The sequence below is a fragment of the Thalassophryne amazonica genome, chromosome 23, assembly GCF_902500255.1.
Source record: "Thalassophryne amazonica chromosome 23, fThaAma1.1, whole genome shotgun sequence".
Taxonomy (NCBI): domain Eukaryota; kingdom Metazoa; phylum Chordata; class Actinopteri; order Batrachoidiformes; family Batrachoididae; genus Thalassophryne; species Thalassophryne amazonica.
Window position 1 is genome coordinate 35,171,181 of NC_047125.1, and position 22,180 is coordinate 35,193,360.

The window sequence follows — 22,180 nt, forward strand, 5'->3', positions numbered from 1 at the left end:
CTTTTCTGGACGGGCGTCTTCTATCCTCGAGCCTGCTCACACATCACCATAACTTATTTGACTGTTGATCTCAATTGTGTTGTCTGTTGTCTGTTGTGCACATTCACAACATTAAATTGTTATATTTGGCTTATTCCATTGTCCGTTCATTTGCGCCCCCTGTTGTGGGTCCGTGTTCCTACACTTTTCACAACACAAGAAAAAGAGAAGAAATCCTAAGGTGATCGCTGGCCGCTAACCCTAAGCTTCACTAACAGACCCAGAATTTAGTTAAAGTTGAGGCCGCGACACGCTCCATTTACTAATAAAATGAATTTAAAAGAGTAAAAAGCGTAGTAACATACTATACCAGTATGCTGGACATACGAAAGGGAAAATAAGTGCGTCTTAAGTCTGGATTTGAAAGTCTCCACAGAATCTGACTGTTTTATTGAGGCAAGGAGATCATTCCACAGAACAGGGGCATGATAAGAGAAAGCTCTGTGACCCGCAGACTTCTTCTTCACCCTAGGGACACAAAGTAGACCTGCACCCTGAGAACGCAGAGTCCGGGCCGTTATGTAGGGTTTAATTAGGTCAGCTAGGTAGGGAGGTGCCAGTCTGTGAACAATTTTATAGGTTAGTAACAGAACCTTAAAATCTGATCTAACAGGGAAAAGAAGCCAGTGAAGAGACACCAAAATGGGTGTAATGTGGTCAAACTTTCTGCTTCCTGTCATGAAACAGAACTTTAGCCTCTATTGTAGGCCTGGATTGCTGATGAACCACGACTCCACACAAGGCTGAATTCTGGAGCCTCGTCACTCTTCTTGTAGATGTTTCTCCCATAGCTGGGTGTAGTCTACATCTCTATGCTGATGATACTGTCTTCTACTGTAAAACACATGCTGTGCATTCAGCTGTTACATCTCGTCAACCTTCTTCTGCTAATTTATGCTTTCACTCAACAATAAACAAGTTTTTATTGCAGAGAAAAATAATTCCTGTTGTTTAAAGGAACAGAACACAGTTTCTTCTGCATTGCACCAGGAAGCTGATCAGGACATGCGCCAGTGCACCTCGATACACCTGGATAGCAACCACACAACCAGGCCATCCCCAGTGTAAAAGTATAGTATCTGCTGTACCCAAGTGAGACGTGGGCGTGTCCTTAACTTTCTCCAGTCTCTGGGCTCGTCAACATTGAGGCACGTGTGTGCTGGATCACGTCCAGAGAAACCCTCATACAACCGCATCTGAGTCTCCTGAAGTAACATTTTGTTTGACACAAAGTCATTTCAAGGATCCTCCCAAGAGACCTGGTACCAAAGACATTCACTCATTACCATGTCCAAGGACACACCTGGATTACGGGTTATGACCCTTGATCTCTTGGACAATCTCTGGACACTCAAGTTTATTTTTGGTGATAATTATATGTTGCAAATGAAACCTTGACCTGAGCATCCACATCCAGGATGAAACAATCATCTCTGAACCTGCAGCCAAAACCATTGATGGCTGCAGGGTTCCTCACCAAATGTCCACAAAAACCAGTGTAGAAGTCTTGGACTCCTTTTAAAGACGTCCTTTTGCATGGTAACGTGTTACACAGACAGGAAGTACATGCAATGCAACATCACGTCACACTAACACGCTGAGGATTACCTTGAGTGTGTATTTCTGTTTGGAGTTGGAAGGAGATACAATCACCCAGATGGTCACGATCAATCTTCCTGTGATGGCAGAAACAGGAAGAACATGACATTTCCACAACTTTCTCACAATTCACTGTTTCATTCATTCTGTTTTATTTTGAACCCTTTGGAGGAGAACAGGACCGCCTGCTTCCTGTGGTCCACCACCTTTGTCCAGCTTGCTGTAGATGTGCTGTGGCAGTTGGGGACTCGACTCCACGTTGGGGGGGTAAACATAGAGGGCCTGACTGTGGGCCCCGCCCCCCTCCCGCTCCTCCATGGCTTCTCTGCACACACTCAGTATGGAGCGCCGGAAATCCTGAACCTCCGAGTCCTTCATCATCTCAAATTCACACACAGGCATCCCGATAGCAAATCCTGCACATGGACAGAAGGTCAAGTCACGTGACGAGAAGACTTACCAATGTTTCCTTTGGAACCAGTTTAACCCTCTTTGTCTCTGTTTGACCCACATGAGGGGTTAATCTGGTTTTGTTCTACTTGACTGAGCGTTGGACCTGGCATTTTCCTCTTGGGGGCTTTGATTAAACACAGTTCAGCTGTCCTATACCACAGACAGACGGCCTGTGCTGGTACTTCACATATAAGTACTTATAAATTCTAAAATCAGCAAGATGGAGAAATAACTGTGTGTTAGTCAACATACAGGATGTTATTCAATGCAGGTTGGGCAACAGAAATCGTCAGATGGACACAGATTGCCGACACACAGCAACATGAATTGAACCGCCCACAGTTTTTGGTGTGTACCATAAGGACTATTAAATTCCACATGCAATGTTCAACATACTGGATGTGATTTAGACAAAACTAATAAGATGAACACAGTGCTGGCCCACAGCTTTGGAAACACAACAATAAAAACGTGAATTTTATTTTTGTTTTTTAGTTTTTAATTGGCTCTTTAAGTTATGTTTTTATTGTTGGGGTTTATGTGGTTGAGTGCTTTTACTCTTGTTAAAATGCTTGTGATTATTAATGATGAAAGTGTAAATTTTCAGTATATAAGTTGTATCAGAGTATAAGTCGCAGGACGTCCGAAACTGGAAAAAAATAACTGCAATTTATACTCCGGAAAATACAGTGTAAGGCTGCCACAGAAGGTACCAATGACTACAGCTCCCATGAGGCTTTGCCAGCATGTCAAAGGCTAAGCCCCATGGGAGCTGTAATGTAAGTGAGCAAAAGAGTGACTTGTTGTATCGGTGTTCAAAGGGGCGGGCTGCAGCTTAGCCTGACGTGATTGATGTTGTGTGGGCCGCCCGAAGAGGAGGTACTGCTGGCCAACGCCAGAGGGCGCCGTGCCTGTTGTCGGGTTTCAGGCACCAGAGGGCGCAGTCACCACCCAGGAGCCAGGACTAACAGCTGTCAGAAATCATCTCATCACCATCCCATCCCATAAAAGACTGGAGGAGACACCACATCTCTGCCGAGATATCAGCTTACCTCTCAGGTAACCTCTCAGCCGCTTTGACTGTGCCGTACGCACAAGTTCTCTTTTTTCTGAGTGTTACAGGAGTTCCTGTCTACTACTGCCAGCTGGGAGCTGGGTTTGTGGTTAATGGAGGAGTGACGTCTTCACCCCTCACTCCAAACTGGCTAAGTAGTACCTTTCAGGCTCTTCATGAACTGTGTTTCCTGTGTAGGTGGTGGAGGTGTTTTCCCACCCTACTACAGTGAGAACTTATTTTGCTGACTGCTTACTGGGTGTCCACACACCCACCCTTAACCTGTTTTTGTTCCTGCCAGCAGTACCGGATCTGACAGCTGGAAGCAGAGGCCACCTGGGTACTCGGGACTTGGCGGCTTCAGTATACTGCAGGTCTTCGTTGGCGGCGGAACCTGGTGGGCCCCGGCTCTTCTCTGGATAGGCGTCACCTACCCTCGGGCCTGCCCACACGTCACTCATTGTATCTTGTGATTGACTGTCTAAAAGCAGTATTTGACCTGTTGTGCACTTTTTGCCGCAATAAATTGTATTTATTGGATTATCTATTGACCGTTAATTTACGCCCCCTGTTGTGGGTCCATGCATTACACTTTCCCCAACAGGATATCTCGGCCAACGTCATGGATCCTGAGGGGCACAACCCACCCGTTGAACAGTCAATGGAGACGCAAGGTGCACAGGCTTCTGCAGGAGGAATAATGGGTGAGTTGCAGCAATTCTTGGCCGCCTTCACTGCTCGGTTGGATTTGGTAACCGAGCAGAATGTACTACTCAATCGTAGGTTGGAGGCTCTCACCGCACAGGTGGAAGCGTGTGCACAGGGCGCGGCTGCTGCCTCCAGAGGTCGTTCAACGGACCCCCCCCCCCCGATCCCCTGAAACATACATAAGTCCCCCGGAGCCGTACGGAGGCTGTGTAGAGACGTGCGCGGACTTCTTAATGCAGTGCTCGCTCGTCTTCACTCAGCGTCCAATAATGTACGCGTCAGACTCCAGCAGGGTGGCTTATGTTGTCAATTTGCTTCGAGGTGAGGCACGTGCCTGGACTATGGCTCTTTGGGAGCAGAATTCACGGCTCCTAACGACATACACTGGGTTCGTGCGGGAATTCAGACAAGTGTTTGATCACCCTAATCGAGGCAAATCTGCTTCCACTCTGCTGCTGTCCATTTGACAGGGGCGTCGGAGCGCTGCAGAGTATGCAGTCGACTTCCGTGTCGCGGCCGCGAGAGCCGGCTGGAATACGGTAGCGCTCCGCGCCGCCTTCGTAAATGGACTGTCTTCGGTCCTGAAGGAGCACCTGGTGGGTAGAGATGAACCGTGGGATTTAGACGGGCGTATTGATTTAGTCATACGTTTAGACAACCGATTGGAAGAACGTCGACGGGAGCGAGACGAAGGACGTGGCCGGGCACGCGCCGCCCCTCTCCCTTCCCGTTCCGAAGCAGCCCCGCCTCCCCACGCTCCAGAGCCAGAACGCTCCGTGTGACGACAGCTCCCCTGCTGACGAAGCTATGGACACGAGCTATGGACACGAGCAGGGCCAAAATAAAATTAGAAAACAGACAGAGGAGGCTGGCCCGCGGAGAGTGCTTTTTCTGTGGCTCTAATGAGCATTTGCAGAAACAGTGCCCCAAGCGGTTAAACACCAGTGCTCACCCTTAGAGATTGGGCTAAGGGCGAGCCATAACACACACACGGGTAATGCACGAAAATCCGCACGAATCCCAGTTGTGATCCTCTGTGGGGATTTAACCCTTCAAGCCCCAGCACTAATCGACACGGGGTCAGAAGGGAATCTGCTTGATAGCAGATGGGCTAAAGAAGTAGGGCTCCCTCTGGTGGCCCTTCCTTCACCAGTGAGGGTACGGGCACTAGATGGCACCCTCCTTCCACTCATAACACACCAAACACAGCCCTTAACACTGGTTGTGTCTGGAAACCACAGGGAGGAGATTGTGTTCTTCGTAACACCTTCTACTTCCAGAGTTATTTTGGGCTATCCATGGATTAGTAAGCACAATCCCCGGATCGATTGGCCGTCTGGGGTTGTGGCTCAATGGAGCGAAACCTGCCACCGGGAGTGTTTAAGATCCTCGGTCCCACCCGGTGTGACTGCTAAAGAGGAGGTTCGAGTCCCTCCCAATCTCACGGTGGTGCCAGCTGAGTACCACGATCTTGCTGACGTTTTCAGCAAAGATCTGGCACTCACGCTCATCGACCGTATGATTGTGCCATTGATTTGATTCCGGGCTGAGTTTTCTGTCCAGCAACCTCTCACGCCCCGAACGCGAATCGATGGAGACCTACATCCGGAACTCTTTAGCTGCCGGGTTGATCCGGAACTCTTCCTCCCCGTTAGGTGCTGGTTTCTTTTTTATGGGCAAGAAAGACGGTGGACTCCGTCCATGCATTGATTTTAGAGGGCTGAACGAGATCACGGTTCGCAACCGATACCCGTTACCCCTATTGGATTCAGTGTTCACGCCCCTGCATGGAGCCAAAATATTCACGAAATTGGATCTTAGGAATGCGTATCACCTGGTTCGGATCCGGAAGGGAGACGAATGGAAGACGGCATTTAACACCCCGTTAGGTCACTTTGAGTACCTGGTCATGCTTTTCGGCCTCACTAACACCCCCGCGACGTTCCAAGCATTGGTAAACGATGTCTTGCGGGATTTCTTGCATTGGTTCGTCTTCGTATACCTAGACGATATCCTCATCTTCTCCCCGGATCCTGAGACTCATGTGCAGCATGTACGTCAGGTCCTGCAGCGGTTGTTGGAGAACCGGCTGTTTGTTAAGGGCGAGAAGTGCGAGTTCCACCGTACTTCTTTGTCCTTCCTGGGGTTCATCCTCTCCTCCAACTCCGTCGCCCCCGATCCGGCCAAGGTAGCGGCGGTGAGAGATTGGCCCCAACCGGCAAGCCGTAGGAAGCTGCAACAGTTCCTTGGCTTCGCTAATTTCTATCGGAGGTTTATCAAGAGCTATAGTCAGGTTGTTGGTCCCCTTACAGCCTTGACCTCCCCAAAAGTTCCCTTCACCTGGTCAGATCAGTGCGAAGCTGCGTTTAGGGAGTTGAAACGTCGGTTCTCTACTGCGCCAGTTTTGGTGCAGCCCGATCCTAGCCGCCAGTTTGTTGTGGAAGTAGATGCCTCTGACTCAGGGATAGGAGCCGTGCTGTCCCAGAGCGGGGAGTCCGATAAGGTCCTCCACCCCTGTGCCTATTTCTCCCGCAGGTTGTCCCCGGCAGAGCGGAATTATGATGTCGGCAATCGGGAGCTCCTGGCGGTGAAGGAGGCCCTGGATTAGTGGAGACACTTGTTGGAGGGAGCTGTGGTTCCATTCACGGTTTTCACTGACCATCGGAACCTGGAGTATATTCGGACCACTAAGCGTCTGAACCCCAGGCAAGCCCGTTGGTCTCTATTTTTTGGACGTTTTGACTTCAGGATCACCTATCGCCCCGGGACCAAAAACCAGCGGTCAGATGCACTGTCCCGGGTGCATGAAGAAGAAGTCAAGACGGAGCTGTCGGATCCACCAGAAAACATCATCCCGGAGTCCACTATCGTCGCCACACTGACGTGGGGCATGGAGCACATCGTCAGGGAGGCCCTGATGCGTCACCCGGACCCCGGCGGTGGACCACCTAACCGTTTGTTTGTCCCACCAGACGCTAGGACTGCAGTTTTGGACTTCTGTCACGGTTCTAAGCTCACCTGCCATCCAGGGGTGCGAAGGACCGTGGCAGTTGTCCGGCAGCGGTTCTGGTGGGCGTCTTTGGAAGCCGACGTCTAGGAGTATGTCCGGGCCTGTACCACCTGTGCCAGGGGCAAGGCAGTCCACCAACCGGAGAAAGGACTCCTCCAGCCGTTGCCGGTGCCTCATCGCCCCTGGTCCCACATCAGCCTGGACTTCGTCACGGGTCTCCCTGTGTCCCAGGGTATGACAACCATCCTGACGATAGTGGACCGGTTCTCCAAGGCGGCCCACTTCGTGGCCCTCCCGAAGCTCCCGACGGCCCAGGAGACTGCAAACCTCCTGGTCCACCACGTCATACGTCTGCATGGTATCCCTGCGAACATCGTCTCGGATCGTGGTCCCCAGTTCTCCTCGCAAGTCTGGAGGAGTTTCTGTAGGGAACTGGGGGCCACCGTGAGCCTTTCCTCCGGGTACCACCCACAGACCAACGGACAAGCAGAGCGGGCTAATCAAGAGCTGGAACAGGCCCTGCGGTGTATGACCTCCATGCACCCGACGGCCTGGAGTCAACATCTGGCCTGGATCGAGTACGCTCATAACAGTCAAGTTTCATCAGCAACCGGCCTCTCCCCATTTGAAGCGTGTTTGGGGTACCAGCCCCCATTGTTTCCGGCTGTGGAGGGAGAGGTCGGGGTTCCCTCGGTCCAGGCCCACCTCAGGCGGTGCCGTCGGGTGTGGCGTACTGCCCGCGCTGCCCTGCTGAAAGCCCGGACGAGGGTGAAGAGCCATGCAGACCGCCGATGCGCCCCGGCCCCAGAATATCAGCCCGGGCAGGAGGTCTGGCTGTCAACAAAGAACATTCCTATCAACACGGAGTCACAAAAGCTGAGGGACAGATATATCGGACCATTTAGCTGAAACTCCCAGCTTCACTGCGGATCCATCCTGTTTTTCATGTCTCCAAAATCAAACCATACCACACCTCGGACCTTTGCACCCCCGGACCTGCCCGCATCATCGACGGCGAGCCTGCGTGGACTGTCCGCAGGCTCCTGGATGTTCGCCGGAGGGGTCGGGGTCTCCAATATCTGGTGGACTGGGAGGGTTACGGACCTGAAGAAACGCTCCTGGGTGAAGAGGAGCTTCATCCTGGACCCGGCTCTCTTGGCCGAGTTCTACCAGCGACACCCCGACAAGGAGGCGCCCGTTGAGGGGGGGGGGGGGGTCCTGTTGTGTGGGCCGCCTGAAGAGGAGGTACTGCTGGCCAACGCCAGAGGGCGCCCTGCCTGTTGTCGGGTTTCAGGCACCAGAGGGCGCAGTCACCACCCAGGAGACAGGACTAACAGCTGTCAGAAATCATCTCATCACCATCCCATCCCATAAAAGACTGGAGGAGACACCACATCTCTGCCGAGATATCAGCTTACCTCTCAGGTAACCTCTCAGCCGCTTTGACTGTGCAGTACGCACAAGTTCTCTTTTTTCTGAGTGTTGCAGGAGTTCCTGTCTACTACTGCCAGCTGGGAGCTGGGTTTGTGGTTAATGGAGGAGTGACGTCTTCACCCCTCACTCCAAACTGGCTAAGTAGTACTTTTCAGGCTCTTCATGAACTGTGTTTCATGTGTAGGTGGTGGAGGTGTTTTCCCACCCTACTACAGTGAGAACTTATTTTGCTGACTGCTTACTGGGTGTCCACACACCCACCCTTAACCTGTTTTTGTTCCTGCCAGCAGTACCGGATCTGACAGCTGGAAGCAGAGGCCACCTGGGTACTCGGGACTTGGCGGCTTCAGTATACTGCAGGTCTTCGTTGGCGGCGGAACCTGGTGGGCCGCGGCTCTTCTCTGGATAGGCGTCACCTACCCTCGGGCCTGCCCACACGTCACTCATTGTATCTTGTGATTGACTGTCTAAAAGCAGTATTTGACCTGTTGTGCAGTTTTTGCCGCAATAAATTGTATTTATTGGATTATCTATTGACCGTTCATTTGCGCCCCCTGTTGTGGGTCCATGCATTACACTTTCCCCAACAATTGATAAGCGATCAGTAGTGAACGATGTTTGCTTCTCACCGATCTCTCTGTTCAGGATCTTCTCCTCGCGGTTCCCCAGTGGCTCGATGACCTTCAGGATGGGATGAAACAGTCGGAGGTCGCACAGCCTCCTTGTCTCATCGTAAAACTCCTCCCTTTCTGCCTCCTGGGTCACGCCCACAAAAATGTAACATGACTCCTCCTGACCAATCAGAGAGCAGGAAACAAGTTTGATCAGGACAACAAATATTACTGTGATTCCAAGACGGTACAGGAACCACATGTCAGATACCTGGAGCAGGTGGTAGAGCGGGTATTTCCTGGCCTCGGTGAAGAGCTGCTGTTTGATGCTGATCAGAGGAGTTTCTCTGAGACACTCCAGACTCACCATCATCCCTGAAAAAAAAAAACCCCAAAATGATCCCACAAGACACGACAGAACAATCCAGAGTCCACAAGAACCCCACAGGACTCCACAGAACAGAACAGCCTGACGGTACCATTTGGTAGACAGCAATCCACCAGGATGCGGGGCGGCATGAGGTGAAGACCCCATAGTTCCCCTGATGATGGTCTGGGTGCCATGGCAACCACCAATCACCTGCTGCCTCACCTCAGCATTTGACTACCTGAAAACAAATAAACAGGTAAACAGACGTGTGTGTGTGTGTGTGTGTGTCATGTGACTGTGTAAATAAGTTTTACTTGGTCACATTTTATTACCTCCACCAAGGAGGTTATGTTTTCAGTCATGTCCGTTTGGTTGGTTGGTTGGTTGGTTGGTTTGTTAGCAGGATTACTCAAAGCATCCTCAACGGATTTCAATTAAATTTTTACCAGGGGTGTATCTTGGCCTAACTTAGAAGTGATTAAATTTTGGTAATGATTCGGAACACAATCCGGATCCAGTAATTTTTTTTAAGGATTCTTTATCATTGCAGGATAGGGCCAATTTCAACATTTTTGCATCTAACTTCATGAAGACGGGTCACAAAGGCTGAACTAAATTAAGTTACGACACAACAATAATTTAGCATTTGTTTCTCCTCATTGAATAAATTTGTTATTAGAAAATAAAAAAACTTGTGTAGTTCATGCAGTTTCTCATTTTAAATACATTTGTTGAAGATCTAAGGGTTTAACCCTCTGGGGCCGACGCCGTCGGATACGATGGCTGAGACCAAGCTTCACTAAATTATAAATAACTCTTTAATGATATGAGATAGAAACTTACTTTTTTTATGCTGAAAAGTTAACTCCGCGGACTTTCGAGCCACCGTCCACCATCTTTGTCCTCCTCATAGAAGCTGTATGGTGATGTGAGCAATGTGAGTGTCCAATCGGAATTGGTTCTCAGTCACATGGTTTTCCAAAATCCAATCGTAGGGCAGATTCACCTCACGTGACACACCAAAGATTGTTTTTAGGAGTGATGTGTTACTAGTTTATTATAGTTTGCTGTGTGTTTTGAATAAAGGTGTGTGGAAAATTTTCTGATTTACTTTTTCCTTTCTTATTTCTGATTGTAAACCTTTATTACACTTATAAAACACAACTATAGCATATATATTTTGAAAGTACAGGTTGTCCTGAAAAAAAGAGTCATAAAACTTGATTCTGGGATGCAGGGAGAGCTGTTAACAACAATAATAAAACATTTATGCCAGAAGAGTGAACTGTTCAAAAAATGCCCTCGGACCCCAGAGGTTTAACCACTGAATCTGAAACACGACGGTAGATGCGTGAAACAACGTGGAATAAGTCTCTTTGCCAAAGGGTATTCCATGTGACGTCAGTGGCCTTGGCAGAGGTTTGTGCTCTCCGAGTGCTTCTAGTTTGTATTTTCTTCCTCATTTCCTCATTTTGTGTTTATTTCTTTGTTGTCAGTGAAGCTGTCAAACAAAGAGTAGAATCTGGGACACAGACAGACAGACAGACAGAGACACACACAGACAGACAGACAGAGACAGACACACGGACACACAGAGACAGACACACAGTCAGACAGACAGAGACACACACAGACAGACAGAGAAACACATACAGACAGAGACAGACAGACAGAGACACACACAGACAGACAGGGACACACAGAGACAGACACACACAGACAGACAGACAGAGAAACACAGACAGACAGAGACAGACACACATACAGACAGAGACAGACACATACAGACAGACAGAGACACACACAGACAGACAGAGACAGACACACACAGACATACAGACAGAGACAGACAGACAGAGACAGACACATACAGACAGAAACAGACATACAGACAGACAGAGACAGACAGACAGAGAAACACACAGACAGACAGAGACAGACACACATACAGACAGAGACAGACACACACAGACAGAGACATACACACACAGACAGACAGACAGAGACACAGACAGACAGACACACATACAGACAGAGACAGACAGACAGAGACACACACAGACAGACAGGGACACACAGAGACAGACACACACAGACAGACAGACAGAGAAACACAGACAGACAGAGACAGACACACATACAGACAGAGACAGACACATACAGACAGACAGAGACACACACAGACAGACAGAGACAGACACACACAGACATACAGACAGAGACAGACAGACAGAGACAGACACATACAGACAGAAACAGACATACAGACAGACAGAGACAGACAGACAGAGAAACACACAGACAGACAGAGACAGACACACATACAGACAGAGACAGACACACACAGACAGAGACATACACACACAGACAGACAGACAGAGACACAGACAGACAGACACACATACAGACAGAGACAGACACATACAGACAGACAGAGACAGACACACACAGACAGAGACATACACACACAGACAGACAGACAGAGACACAGACAGACAGACACACATACAGACAGAGACAGACACATACAGACAGACAGAGACACACAGACAGACAGACAGAGCCAGACACACACAGACAGACAGAGACACAGACAGACACACATACAGACAGAGACAGACACATACAGACAGACAGAGACACACAGACAGACAGACAGAGCCAGACACACACAGACAGACAGAGACACAGACAGACACACATACAGACACATACAGACAGACAGAGACACACAGACAGAGACAGACAGACAGAGAAACACACAGACAGACAGAGACAGACACATACAGACAGACAGAGACCCACAGACAGACAGACAGAGACAGACACACACAGACAGACAGAGACACACACAGACAGACAGACAGACAGACACACAGACAGACAGAGACACACAGACACATACAGACAGACAGAGACACACACAGACAGACAGACAGAGACACACATACATACAGACAGAGACAGACACATACAGACAGACAGAGACACAGACAGACAGACAGACAGAGACAGACACACACAGACAGACAGAGACACACACAGACAGACAGAGACAGACACACAGAGACACACACACACACACACACTCACACACACACACTCACTCACAGCTCTTCTGGACTCAGACACACAACAAAATCTGTAAACATCTAAATCTGATCCTTGTTTCCTTTCCTCCCCACCTTGTTTCCTGCTCTCCTTTTTCTAGTTCCTTGCTTCCTTTCCTCCTCTCCTCCACAGTCTGACCTCAGACTACAGTATGGTTGCCATGGTGACAGCAGCAGGAGCATCAGTGAGTGTGGGGGATGAAGTCAAAGGCAGATTCTTTGTCCCTTTGTGTCTCACCTGAGCTGATGTGGTCGGTCCCACAGCGCCGCCCTCCTGGTCATCCCTCTGCTGTCAGTCACAGCTCTGTGTCTTTGTGTCTCAGCGCTGAGATCCTTCAGATGACAGGTCCGGTCCAGCTGTGGTCCACGCCCCTGTGTGTCAGCACACAAACGTCAGAGGGCGGACAGTGTGTGTGTGTGTGTGTGTCAGTGAGCATCATGAGTGTTGAGCACCGGAGTGTGTTTGGGGGGCTGGGTGTTTGAGGGGGTGTGGGCTGGCCCCACCTCTTAAAGAGGACTCGGCCTGAACCGGCTGAGATCACATGATCTCTTTGGAACGTTTCACCACCGGGTGGCGTCACTGTTGAGTTTTTGTGTCTTGGTTCCGTCGGGCACCTGATGGTCCTTTGGGTTTCTGTGGTTCTGGTTTATCCACAGACCCACAGTGCTGTTTTTGGATTCTGTAGGGATGGTGGGTCAGGGTTCACTGTTAGCCCCTCCTTCTTTCTTTATGAGGTCACAGGGTCAAAGTGTCCTGGGTTTTGTTGTTGACCTCGTTCTTCATTTAAATGATTCATCAGGATGTTTTGTTCACAATCAGAATTTCAGTTTAAAAGCTGATTTTGTTCATAAAGCTTCTTGTTGTTTTATTTTTTTAAAGAACAACAGTGAGAAGGAAGATTTACTCGTCCACACGAGGGCCCTATCTGGAAGTACCTCTCAGTCCAAACACCTCCAACTCTCCTGGACAATGATGGACACCAGAGTCTGATTCATCTGATTACGACATTAATTTAAAAAACAGTGATGTGTGATGTCAGCATATGTAGCCCCTCCCCCACAGCTGTCAATCACAGCACAGACGCACAGAGCCAGTTACAGTCAGTCCAAAGGACTGCTGCTATGAGGACAGTCCAGGTTCTTATATCCACACAGACAACAAAACCAGGTTCAAGAAGAGCTCACAGGGAGATTACAGATTAAACCAAATATAGACGTTCTTTAGAATTCTGTTTTGTTTTTTTTTCTCTATAATTCAGACGTCGTCCTTCACTTGATCCTGTCAAAACACTAAGACGTTCAAGTCCATCCCTCAGCCGGTCCACATCCAGTGTGAAGCAGAACCTCCACAGGACAAAGCCACACCTGGACCTGGACCAACATGCTCCTTTACTGGAACAACATGACCCTGAACCAAAAAACATGACCCTGAACCGGAAAACATCAGGACCCTGAACTGGAACATGATGACCCTGAACCAGAACATCAGGACCCTGAAACAGACCAACATGATCCTGAAAAATGGTAAATGGACTACATTTATATACCGCTTTTCCATCTGCATCAGACGCTCAAAGAGCTTTACAATAATGCCTCAGATTCACCAGATGTCAGGCTGCTGCCATACAAGGAGCTCAATACACACCGGGAGCAACTAGAGGATTAAGGACCTTGCCCAAGGACCCTTAGTGATTTTCCAGTCAGGCTGGGATTTGAACAGAGGATCTTCTGGTCTCAAGCCCAACACCTTAACCACTAGACCATCACCTCCCTCATCACCCTGAACCATGTTTGTTACTGATTGTCTGCGGATGACAAACCTGAAGATGCTGGCGGTGTCCGTGTCCGTGGCAACCACCCTGCTGAAGGTGATGCTTGGGTGGACTTTGGATTTGTCCTCGGTCCTTCACCGGAACCCCTTTAAACGTGGGACAGCTTCACGGTGGCACTGAAGCAGAATGAATCCAGGACACACACCAAGACGTGATCTTCACGTGTCCATGTCCCGCTCAGTGTGAGACACTCTTCTTCCTCTGAGGGCTCAAACAATACAGTCTTCCTCTCTGGGTGGGTACCATTTCCTGTGAAATCCTCCTTTCCTCTCCTACCTCCTCTTTCCCTCTGATACATCCATCTTTCCTTCCCTGCTTCCTCCTTCACTGTACTTTTCCTTCATTACCTCCTCTTTTCATATTTACTCCTCTTTGCTTCCTTCTTTCCTGCATCCTTAGTCACATATGACACCGCTTACGATGGGGGCAGGGTTTCAGATGCTGACAGCTCATTGGTCATCTGTGTCCAGAGGCGGTTGGGGGTTTTAGGATTTGTTGTCTCACAGAATCTGAGTTCATTGTCCTGTTTCCTGTTTTTGACCTGAAAGCACACGTGCACGCACGCCTGGTTTCCAAAAACACGCGTCTTCCTGTGGAGGTCGTGGAGAGTTTGGAGTTTTTCCCAGCATGCACTGGCAGCGAGGTGGCCTCACCTGTCCGTCACCAGCTGACCAAAACCCACCAGGACCCGTCCACCCAGAACAGGATCCTGGACCTGCTGACCTGGTTTGGTTCATACTGGGACTTTCTGCTTTAAAGCATCAGACTAAACCACAAAACCAGTTCAGCCCACAGAGGAAAACCAGGCATCTAGTTCCTGGGAGTCCCTGGACCTCTTCTTTGGTCTTCAAGGTTTGTTTTTGTTTTTTTATAAACTATTTATTCATTTATTTATTTTTGTTTTTCTTTCTTTTCTCTTGTATTTATTCAGCAAAGTGACTTCCTGAGTGAACAAAAGATGGCGCAGTACCCAACATGTACCTGAAGGGGGCGATATTGTCTACAGACAGTCACAGAAGGTCACACAGGTGAAAAAACCAAACAGATTTTTTTGTGTTTGTTTGTTTGTTTTCCATCAGGAGTCTAACTGGTCTGAAGAGACGATCCAGATCCAGACCAGGATCAGTGTCTTGGGTTTAGACCTGATCTGAAGGTCAGACATCTGGAGCTCTTGTCTCTCAGAACCTTCAGTGACAGTTCTCTGGTTCCTGCAGGAACCTTGAAGTTTCACAGCAGCTGTGTGTTTTTCTTTCATCTGAACTCTGAAAGAAGCTAAAGCAGACTTTGTTTCTGTTTTCATGCAGACGTCATGAAGCTCTCGAGTGTGCGGAGACGATTCGGCGTTACAGAATGTTCAGGCGGAGACGAGGGGTCACATTTCAAAACTCCTGCTTCGTCATCTGTCTTCAGGATGCAGCTCTCAGAGACTGAGAGGACACTCAGCAGTAGTACTTATATAGTATCTGCAGTATTTGATTCCTGTAGTATTTCCAGTGGTGGGCAAGATGTTAGTGTTTTGTTTTTTGCAGAAGGTTCCTGATTCCAGGCCACTTCTGCGTGTTCTTCATGTAATTTGGAGGGACGTCAGAAAGGGCATCCGGTGTAAAAGTTGTGCCAAATCAGCATGCAGATCTGGGATCTGCTGTGAGCACCACGAGTGAAAGAAGAAGAAGCTGGAAATACCTGATACGTATTTGCAGTATTTGTTTCCTGTGAGGAAACTGGTTTTGGGAGTAGGACCAATCAGTCCACACGTGTTTTGTGGACGGAAAAGATGTATGACCTGTGGGGGGCGCTGTGGGAGGAGGGTACAGGATTCACTGTAACGTGTGACATGTTCTCTATATGGATGGATCTGTGTCCGGTTGTAGTTGGACCAGGCCTGTCCCTTGTCTCCAGTCCTGTTCCTGATGTTCATGGACGGGATTCTGAGGCCCAGTCAGGGTCCGCAGGGTGTCCAGTTTGGTGACCTCAGAGATCCATCTCTGCTTTTTGCAGATGATGTGGTTCTGTTGGCTTCATCAGGCGGTGACCTCTGATGCCCTCTGATGTCCTCTGATGTCACTGGGCAGGTTTGAGGTTGAGTGTGAAGCGACTGGGATGAGAATCAGCACCTCCAAAGCTGAGACCCTGCTCCTCTGTCGGAAAAGAGCAGCTTGTCCTCTCTGGGTCATTTATTGAGTGGACATCTTTCAGTATCTCAGGGTCTTCAGTGGGGGTCAGTTGGAGCATGAGAGCAACAGACGGATTGGGGGCAGAGTCAGATGTTTTACAGACGGTGTTTCAGACAGTCTTGGTGAAGAAGGAGCTGAACCAGAAGGTCAGACTTTTTATTTACCAGCTGATTTGCGCTCCTGTCCTCACCTACACTCCTGAACTTTGGATAATGACTGAAAGAATAAGATCACAGATACAAGCAGCAGAAAGAAGATCCCTCTCTCGGGTATCTGGACTCAAACTCCTGGAGAGGGTGAGAAGCTCCACTGTCCAGGAGGGACTCTGAGTAGAGCCACTGCTGTTTCACATGGAAAGGAGCCGGCTGAGGTGGTTCAGACATCTGGTGAGGACGCCCCCTGGTGGTCTCCCGAAAGATGTCTTCCAGGCACATCCAACCAAGAGGAGTCCCCAGGGACGGCTCAGGACATGCTGGAGAGATAATATTTTCCAGCTAGCTTGGGAATGCCTCAGGATCCTCAGGAAGAGTTACAGGACTTGACTGAGGATAGGGAAGTGTGGGATGAGCTGCTTGGTCTGCTGCCAGCGTGACCCGGACCAGGATAAACATCTTACAATGAATGAATGAATGTTTCCTGCAGTATTGCAGTAGTCTTTGCAGTATTTGTTTCCTGCAGTATTGCAGTAGTCTTTGCAGTGTTTGTTTTTGCGATATTGCAGTGGTCTTTGCAGTATTTGTGTTGTGAAAGTGAAATGACACGGACCCATAACAGGGGGCGTAAATGAACGGACAATGAAAAGGCCAAAATATAACAATTTAATGTTGTGAAATGTGCACAACAGAAAACAGATGCTGCTTTTAGATAACAGTCAATTAAATCACAGGTGACGTGGATAGGAGATGCCCGTCCAGAGAAGAGCCGGGCCTCACACGGCCTCCACTGCCAACGGAGACCTGCAACACACCAGAGCCGCCAAGTCCTGAGTCCCCAGGTGGCCACCGCCTCCAGCTGTCAGATCTGGTACTGCTGGCGGGAAGAACAAACAGGTTATGGTGGGTGTGCGAACACCCAGCAAACAGTCAGCAATATCACAGTTCCTTCCTGAGGGAAAGGTCCTCCACTCCCAGGTAGCAGGAAAACTGAGTACGTGCAGTGCCTAATGTAACACTTAGGAAATTGAGGAGTGGAACCGCCAGCTCCTCCAAACTTCCACAAAACCAGCTCCAAGCTGCAAGTATACAGAAGGTTACGACTGCAAAAAGCTCAGAAGCAAAACGTGCGTACAACACAATAACGGCTGAGAAGTTTACCTGTCGGGTTAGCTGATTTCTCAGCAGGGAGGTGGAGTTGTTGCCCGGCTTTTATGGGATGGTTGGATGATAAATAGATGAGTGACAGCTGAAGCCCGCCGTTCAGGCAGGTCGCCCTCTGGTGTTGGGCCAGCAGTACCTCCTCTTCAGCGGCCCACATAACAATTTGTTTCTTGCATATTGCAGTAGTCTTCAATCAATCAATCAATCAACATTTATTTATAAAGCACTTTACAGCACCGACTGGTGTCCAAAGTCCTTAACATTAAAAACACAAATTCACAAAAATAAAACACATATAAAATAAAATTTGAAAACAGCAAATAAAAAACAGAACATGTCATCTCCCCACTAAGTGTTAAAAACCAGTTTAAATAAATAATAAGTCTTTAACTTAGATTTAAAAAGTGCTCAGTCAGGAATAGTACGTAACTGCAGAGGTAGCTCGTTCCACAGTCTGGGTTCAGATACCACGAAAGCATGGTCACCCCAGTGTTTATATCTTGACCTCGGAACATCTAAGTAAAGCTGGCCAGATGCACTTAGGGCCCTGTCCCACTGGCGTTTAGGAGGATTTGCGGATGGAATGCGCACAAAAGTGGCCCACATCCGCCAAACAACCGCAATAACCGTGTAACATTCTTGTATGAGTCGGCCGCCATCCGATCACGTCCGTGATCATCCGCAGAGGCACGCATGTCCGCAGCAGGATTTTTGAGCGGCTCAAAAATCCTGCTGCGGATGAGATCCGCATCACTGCCTGAACACATACTGAAGACATACGCAGGATATACACAACCAACGCGCCGCATATCCCCTGTCATCCGCTGATATCCGCAATCGACGGGTTGGCGCGGCTTGGCGGCGGACCGGGACAGTGTGCAAAACAGATATGACGCGTGCCCAGCACGGCCACATCACTGTCGCAAATGGTATGTCGCGCATGCAGACAGAGTGGGCACGGATGGAGCGAGTACATCACGGCCACTGTGCCCCTCATGGGGGCGCCTCCGCGGTCGCCTTCGCTTCTGTTCCCTGTTATATCCGCTTTTCTTCCTCATGTATTCGCTGATCCACCCCGGGACATTTGTCATTTCCGCCCACCTTTGTTGCGGATGCTCAGCTTTTGTTTCCTCATTTCATGCGCAAATCCTCCTAAACGCCAGTGGGACAGGGCCCTTAATGTCCTACTGTAGGTGCGCAAAGTTCAAATTTCAGACAAGTAGGGAGGTGCAAGGCCATAAATAGCTTTAAAACAAACACTAAAATTTTAAAATCAATTTTAAAACAAACTGGAAGCCAGTGGAGTGAGTACAGGACGGGCGTAATATGCTCACGTCTAAAAGTGTTTGTTAAAAGACGAGCAGCAGCATTCTGCACCAACTGGAGACGTGCAAGAGACGACTGATTAATGCACGAATAAAGTGCATTACAATAATCAAGTCTGGAGCTGATGAAAGCATGAATGGCGTCTCAAGATCACGTCTACTGAGGAAGTGCTTTATTTTAGCCAAAAGGCGAAGTTGGAAAAAACTAGCTTTGACAACAGAATTTATTTGTTGATCGAACCTCAAACAGCAAACCTCAAACTGCAAACAATCTTTGCAGTATTTGTTTTTTGCAGTATTGCAGTAGTCTTTGCAGTATTTGTTTGCTGCGGTATTGCAATAGTATTTCCAGTGTGTGTTTCATGCAGTATTGCAGTAGTCTTTGCAGTATTTGTTTCCTGCAGTACTGCAGTAGTCTTTGCAATATTTGTTTCATGTAGTATTGCAGTAGTCTTTGCAGTGTTTGTTTTTGTGATATTGCAGTAGTCTTTGCAGTATTTGTTTTTTGCGGTATTGCAGTAGTCTTTGCAGTATTTGTTTGCTGCGGTATTGCAATAGTATTTCCAGTGTGTGTTTCATGCAGTATCGCAGTAGTATTTGCAGTATTTGTTTCCTGTAGTATTGCAGTAGTCTTTGCAGTATTTGTTTTATGCAGTATTGCAATAGTCTTTGCAGTATTTGTTTCCGGCAGTATTGCAGTAGTCTTTGCAGTGTTTGTTTTTGTGATATTGCAGTAGTCTTTGCAGTATTTGTTTCCTGCATATGGCAGTATTCTTTGCAGTATTTGTTTTTTGCGGCATTGCAGTAGTCTTTGCAGTATTTGTTTCCTGCAGTATTGCAGTAGTCTTTGCAGTGTTTGTTTTTGTGATATTGCAGTCGTCTTTGCAGTATTTGTTTCCTGCAGTATTGCAGTAGTCTTTGCAGTATTTGTTTCCAGCGGTATTGCAGTAGTCTTTGCAGTGTTTGTTTTTGTGATATTGCAGTCGTCTTTGCAGTATTTGTTTCCTGCATAATGCAGTAGTCTTTGCAGTATTTGTTTTTTGCGGTATTGCAGTAGTCTTTGCAGTATTTGTTTCCTGCATAATGCAGTAGTCTTTGCAGTATTTGTTTTTTGCGGTATTGCAGTAGTCTTTGCAGTATTTGTTTCATGTAATATTGCAATAGTCTTTGCAGTATTTGTTTCCGGCGGTATTGCAGTAGTCTTTGCAGTGTTTGTTTTTGTGATTGGCTGCAGTTCAGGCAGCTTCGAAACTCCTGTACTGTAGCCATCAGGAAAGCCAAAGCTGATCATTTCCTCACCCAATCCTCTAAAAATCTAAACAATCCTTCTAAATTTTGGAAAACTATCAAATCTTTGGATATGAACAATACTGCTGCTGAGTTGCCATCTTGCATTGTGAAGGATTCAGTCCAAATTACTGATAAGGCTGAATTGTTGAATTGTTTTAATGAGCACTTCATAGCCTCTGTGTTATGTGTCGGACGCAGCCCGGAGAACCGACCAGCGTTTGAAGGACCCAGTATAAAATAAGCAGAGCACGGTACAAAGGATAACAGAGTTTAATGAACATAACAGTGCTGTGAAAAAATACAAACAAATAAGTGCGCGGTCAAAGGTGCACAAACGGTCAAAGGTGCACAAACAGCAAACACTTCCTGGCTTGATTACTAATCAGCTCCCCACCCTGCAGGCATGGAACATCCAGTTCACAAAACTCCACTGCAGTGGAAGCTGATTACACGACCAACATACAGCTCAATATAATAAGGTGTGAGGGACACCACATTTACTGACTGTATAAATGTTAGTCACAAAATCTAACGTACCTCAGGAAGTGTGCTGACGAGCGTGAGACCTCACCCTCTCCTCTTTCACAGACCATGCATCAAACCTGGACGTTCTCTGCATCCACTGATGATGAGATGGCTCCCGAGACGACAATCTCACCCGTCTGGTCACAAGGTCGAGTCTCTGGCAAATACACACTGTGTACTCCAGTCTTAAATGCCACCATGTTCCAATCCATGTAGATGCACCACAGCTGTGAGTCCTGACGAGCCGCAGGTGACCAGGGTGAGGTCCTGATAAACTCAGCTACACAGCCACTCAGTCCAAAATGCAAGCCACCTGGAAGGAAAAACAAAAGACAGAAACAAAAAGGCAGCCAGGCCCCCCCAGCCATACAACAGTACCCCACCCTCACGGGAAGCCTCCCGGCGACCACACAAACCTGGCCCAGGAGAAACACCCCCCTCCAGGGACCATGGCTGGAAACCGTATCCGCATTCATCTTCCAACAGAATCTTCATCTAACAGAACGGTTGATATCTTCTCCTCTGGCTGCATCTTTGCCCTTGTTTCTATCAGTCAATTAGCACAGGTGTGGCCAGGAGTTCTTAAACCTGTGCGGTCAGCCTTTGTCCAACCATGTTCACAGTCTGATTAGTCATAAAACAAAAAAGACAAACACAAACAACCAAAACACCCCCCCCCCCTCCCCAGGGGACTGTCCCATCAAACCCCGGGAAGAGGAGAAAAGAAAAACACAACCCAAACTTAAGCTTACAAATAAAAATGCTAACACCCCCCCCCCCCCCCCCTCCCCAGAGGACCGTTCCATCAAACCCCGGGAAGGGGAGAAAAGAAAAACCCAAACTTAAGCTAGCAAATAAAAACACTAACACCCCCCCCCCCAACGACATGTAGGGACCAACACCCCCCAGAGGACATCCCGCCAGCTCCAGGAGTAATAACCACAGCCGAGGTCCCTCTGGGATCCAATGTCACCCACGGGGACTCCCAGCGCCTCCCAGAGGACCATTCCATCAACCCCAGGAGACGCCTCCCCTCATGACCAACGGACCCAGCCCCGGCCGTCTATGGCTAGATGGACCCACAGCCCTTTCCCCCCCAGAGGACACCACAGTCAAACCCTGAGGGCGGAAACTGGGGGGAAAACAAAAGGAGAAAAAAAAACATACAAACAAAACAACCCCAACCCCACCCCCTTGGCGCAGTGGAAACTGGAAGCACGTCCAGTGTCACCAACCATGACTATACCCCAGAAGCCAACCGGGAGGAGTGGAACAGCGGTTATGGCAGACGGCACAAAACGGCGCCACTCCTCCGACTTCCAAACCAGCC

At 48.5% G+C, this 22,180-nt stretch overlaps 1 protein-coding gene across 1 annotated transcript in view; it reads right to left on the reverse strand.

The window, feature by feature from the left end:
- The window catches only part of LOC117505105 (phosphatidylinositol 4,5-bisphosphate 3-kinase catalytic subunit alpha isoform-like), a 31,590-nt gene extending 17,038 nt beyond the window's left edge, over window positions 1-14,552 (reverse strand). Inside the window, 7 exon segments of the mRNA XM_034164634.1 lie at window positions 1,648-1,715; window positions 1,845-2,054; window positions 8,927-9,089; window positions 9,180-9,283; window positions 9,388-9,516; window positions 12,627-12,760; window positions 14,209-14,552. Coding sequence (XP_034020525.1) covers window positions 1,648-1,715; window positions 1,845-2,054; window positions 8,927-9,089; window positions 9,180-9,283; window positions 9,388-9,472 — 630 coding nt within the window. The 5' untranslated portion in view covers window positions 9,473-9,516; window positions 12,627-12,760; window positions 14,209-14,552.
- Between the last annotated feature and the right edge of the window lie 7,628 nt (window positions 14,553-22,180).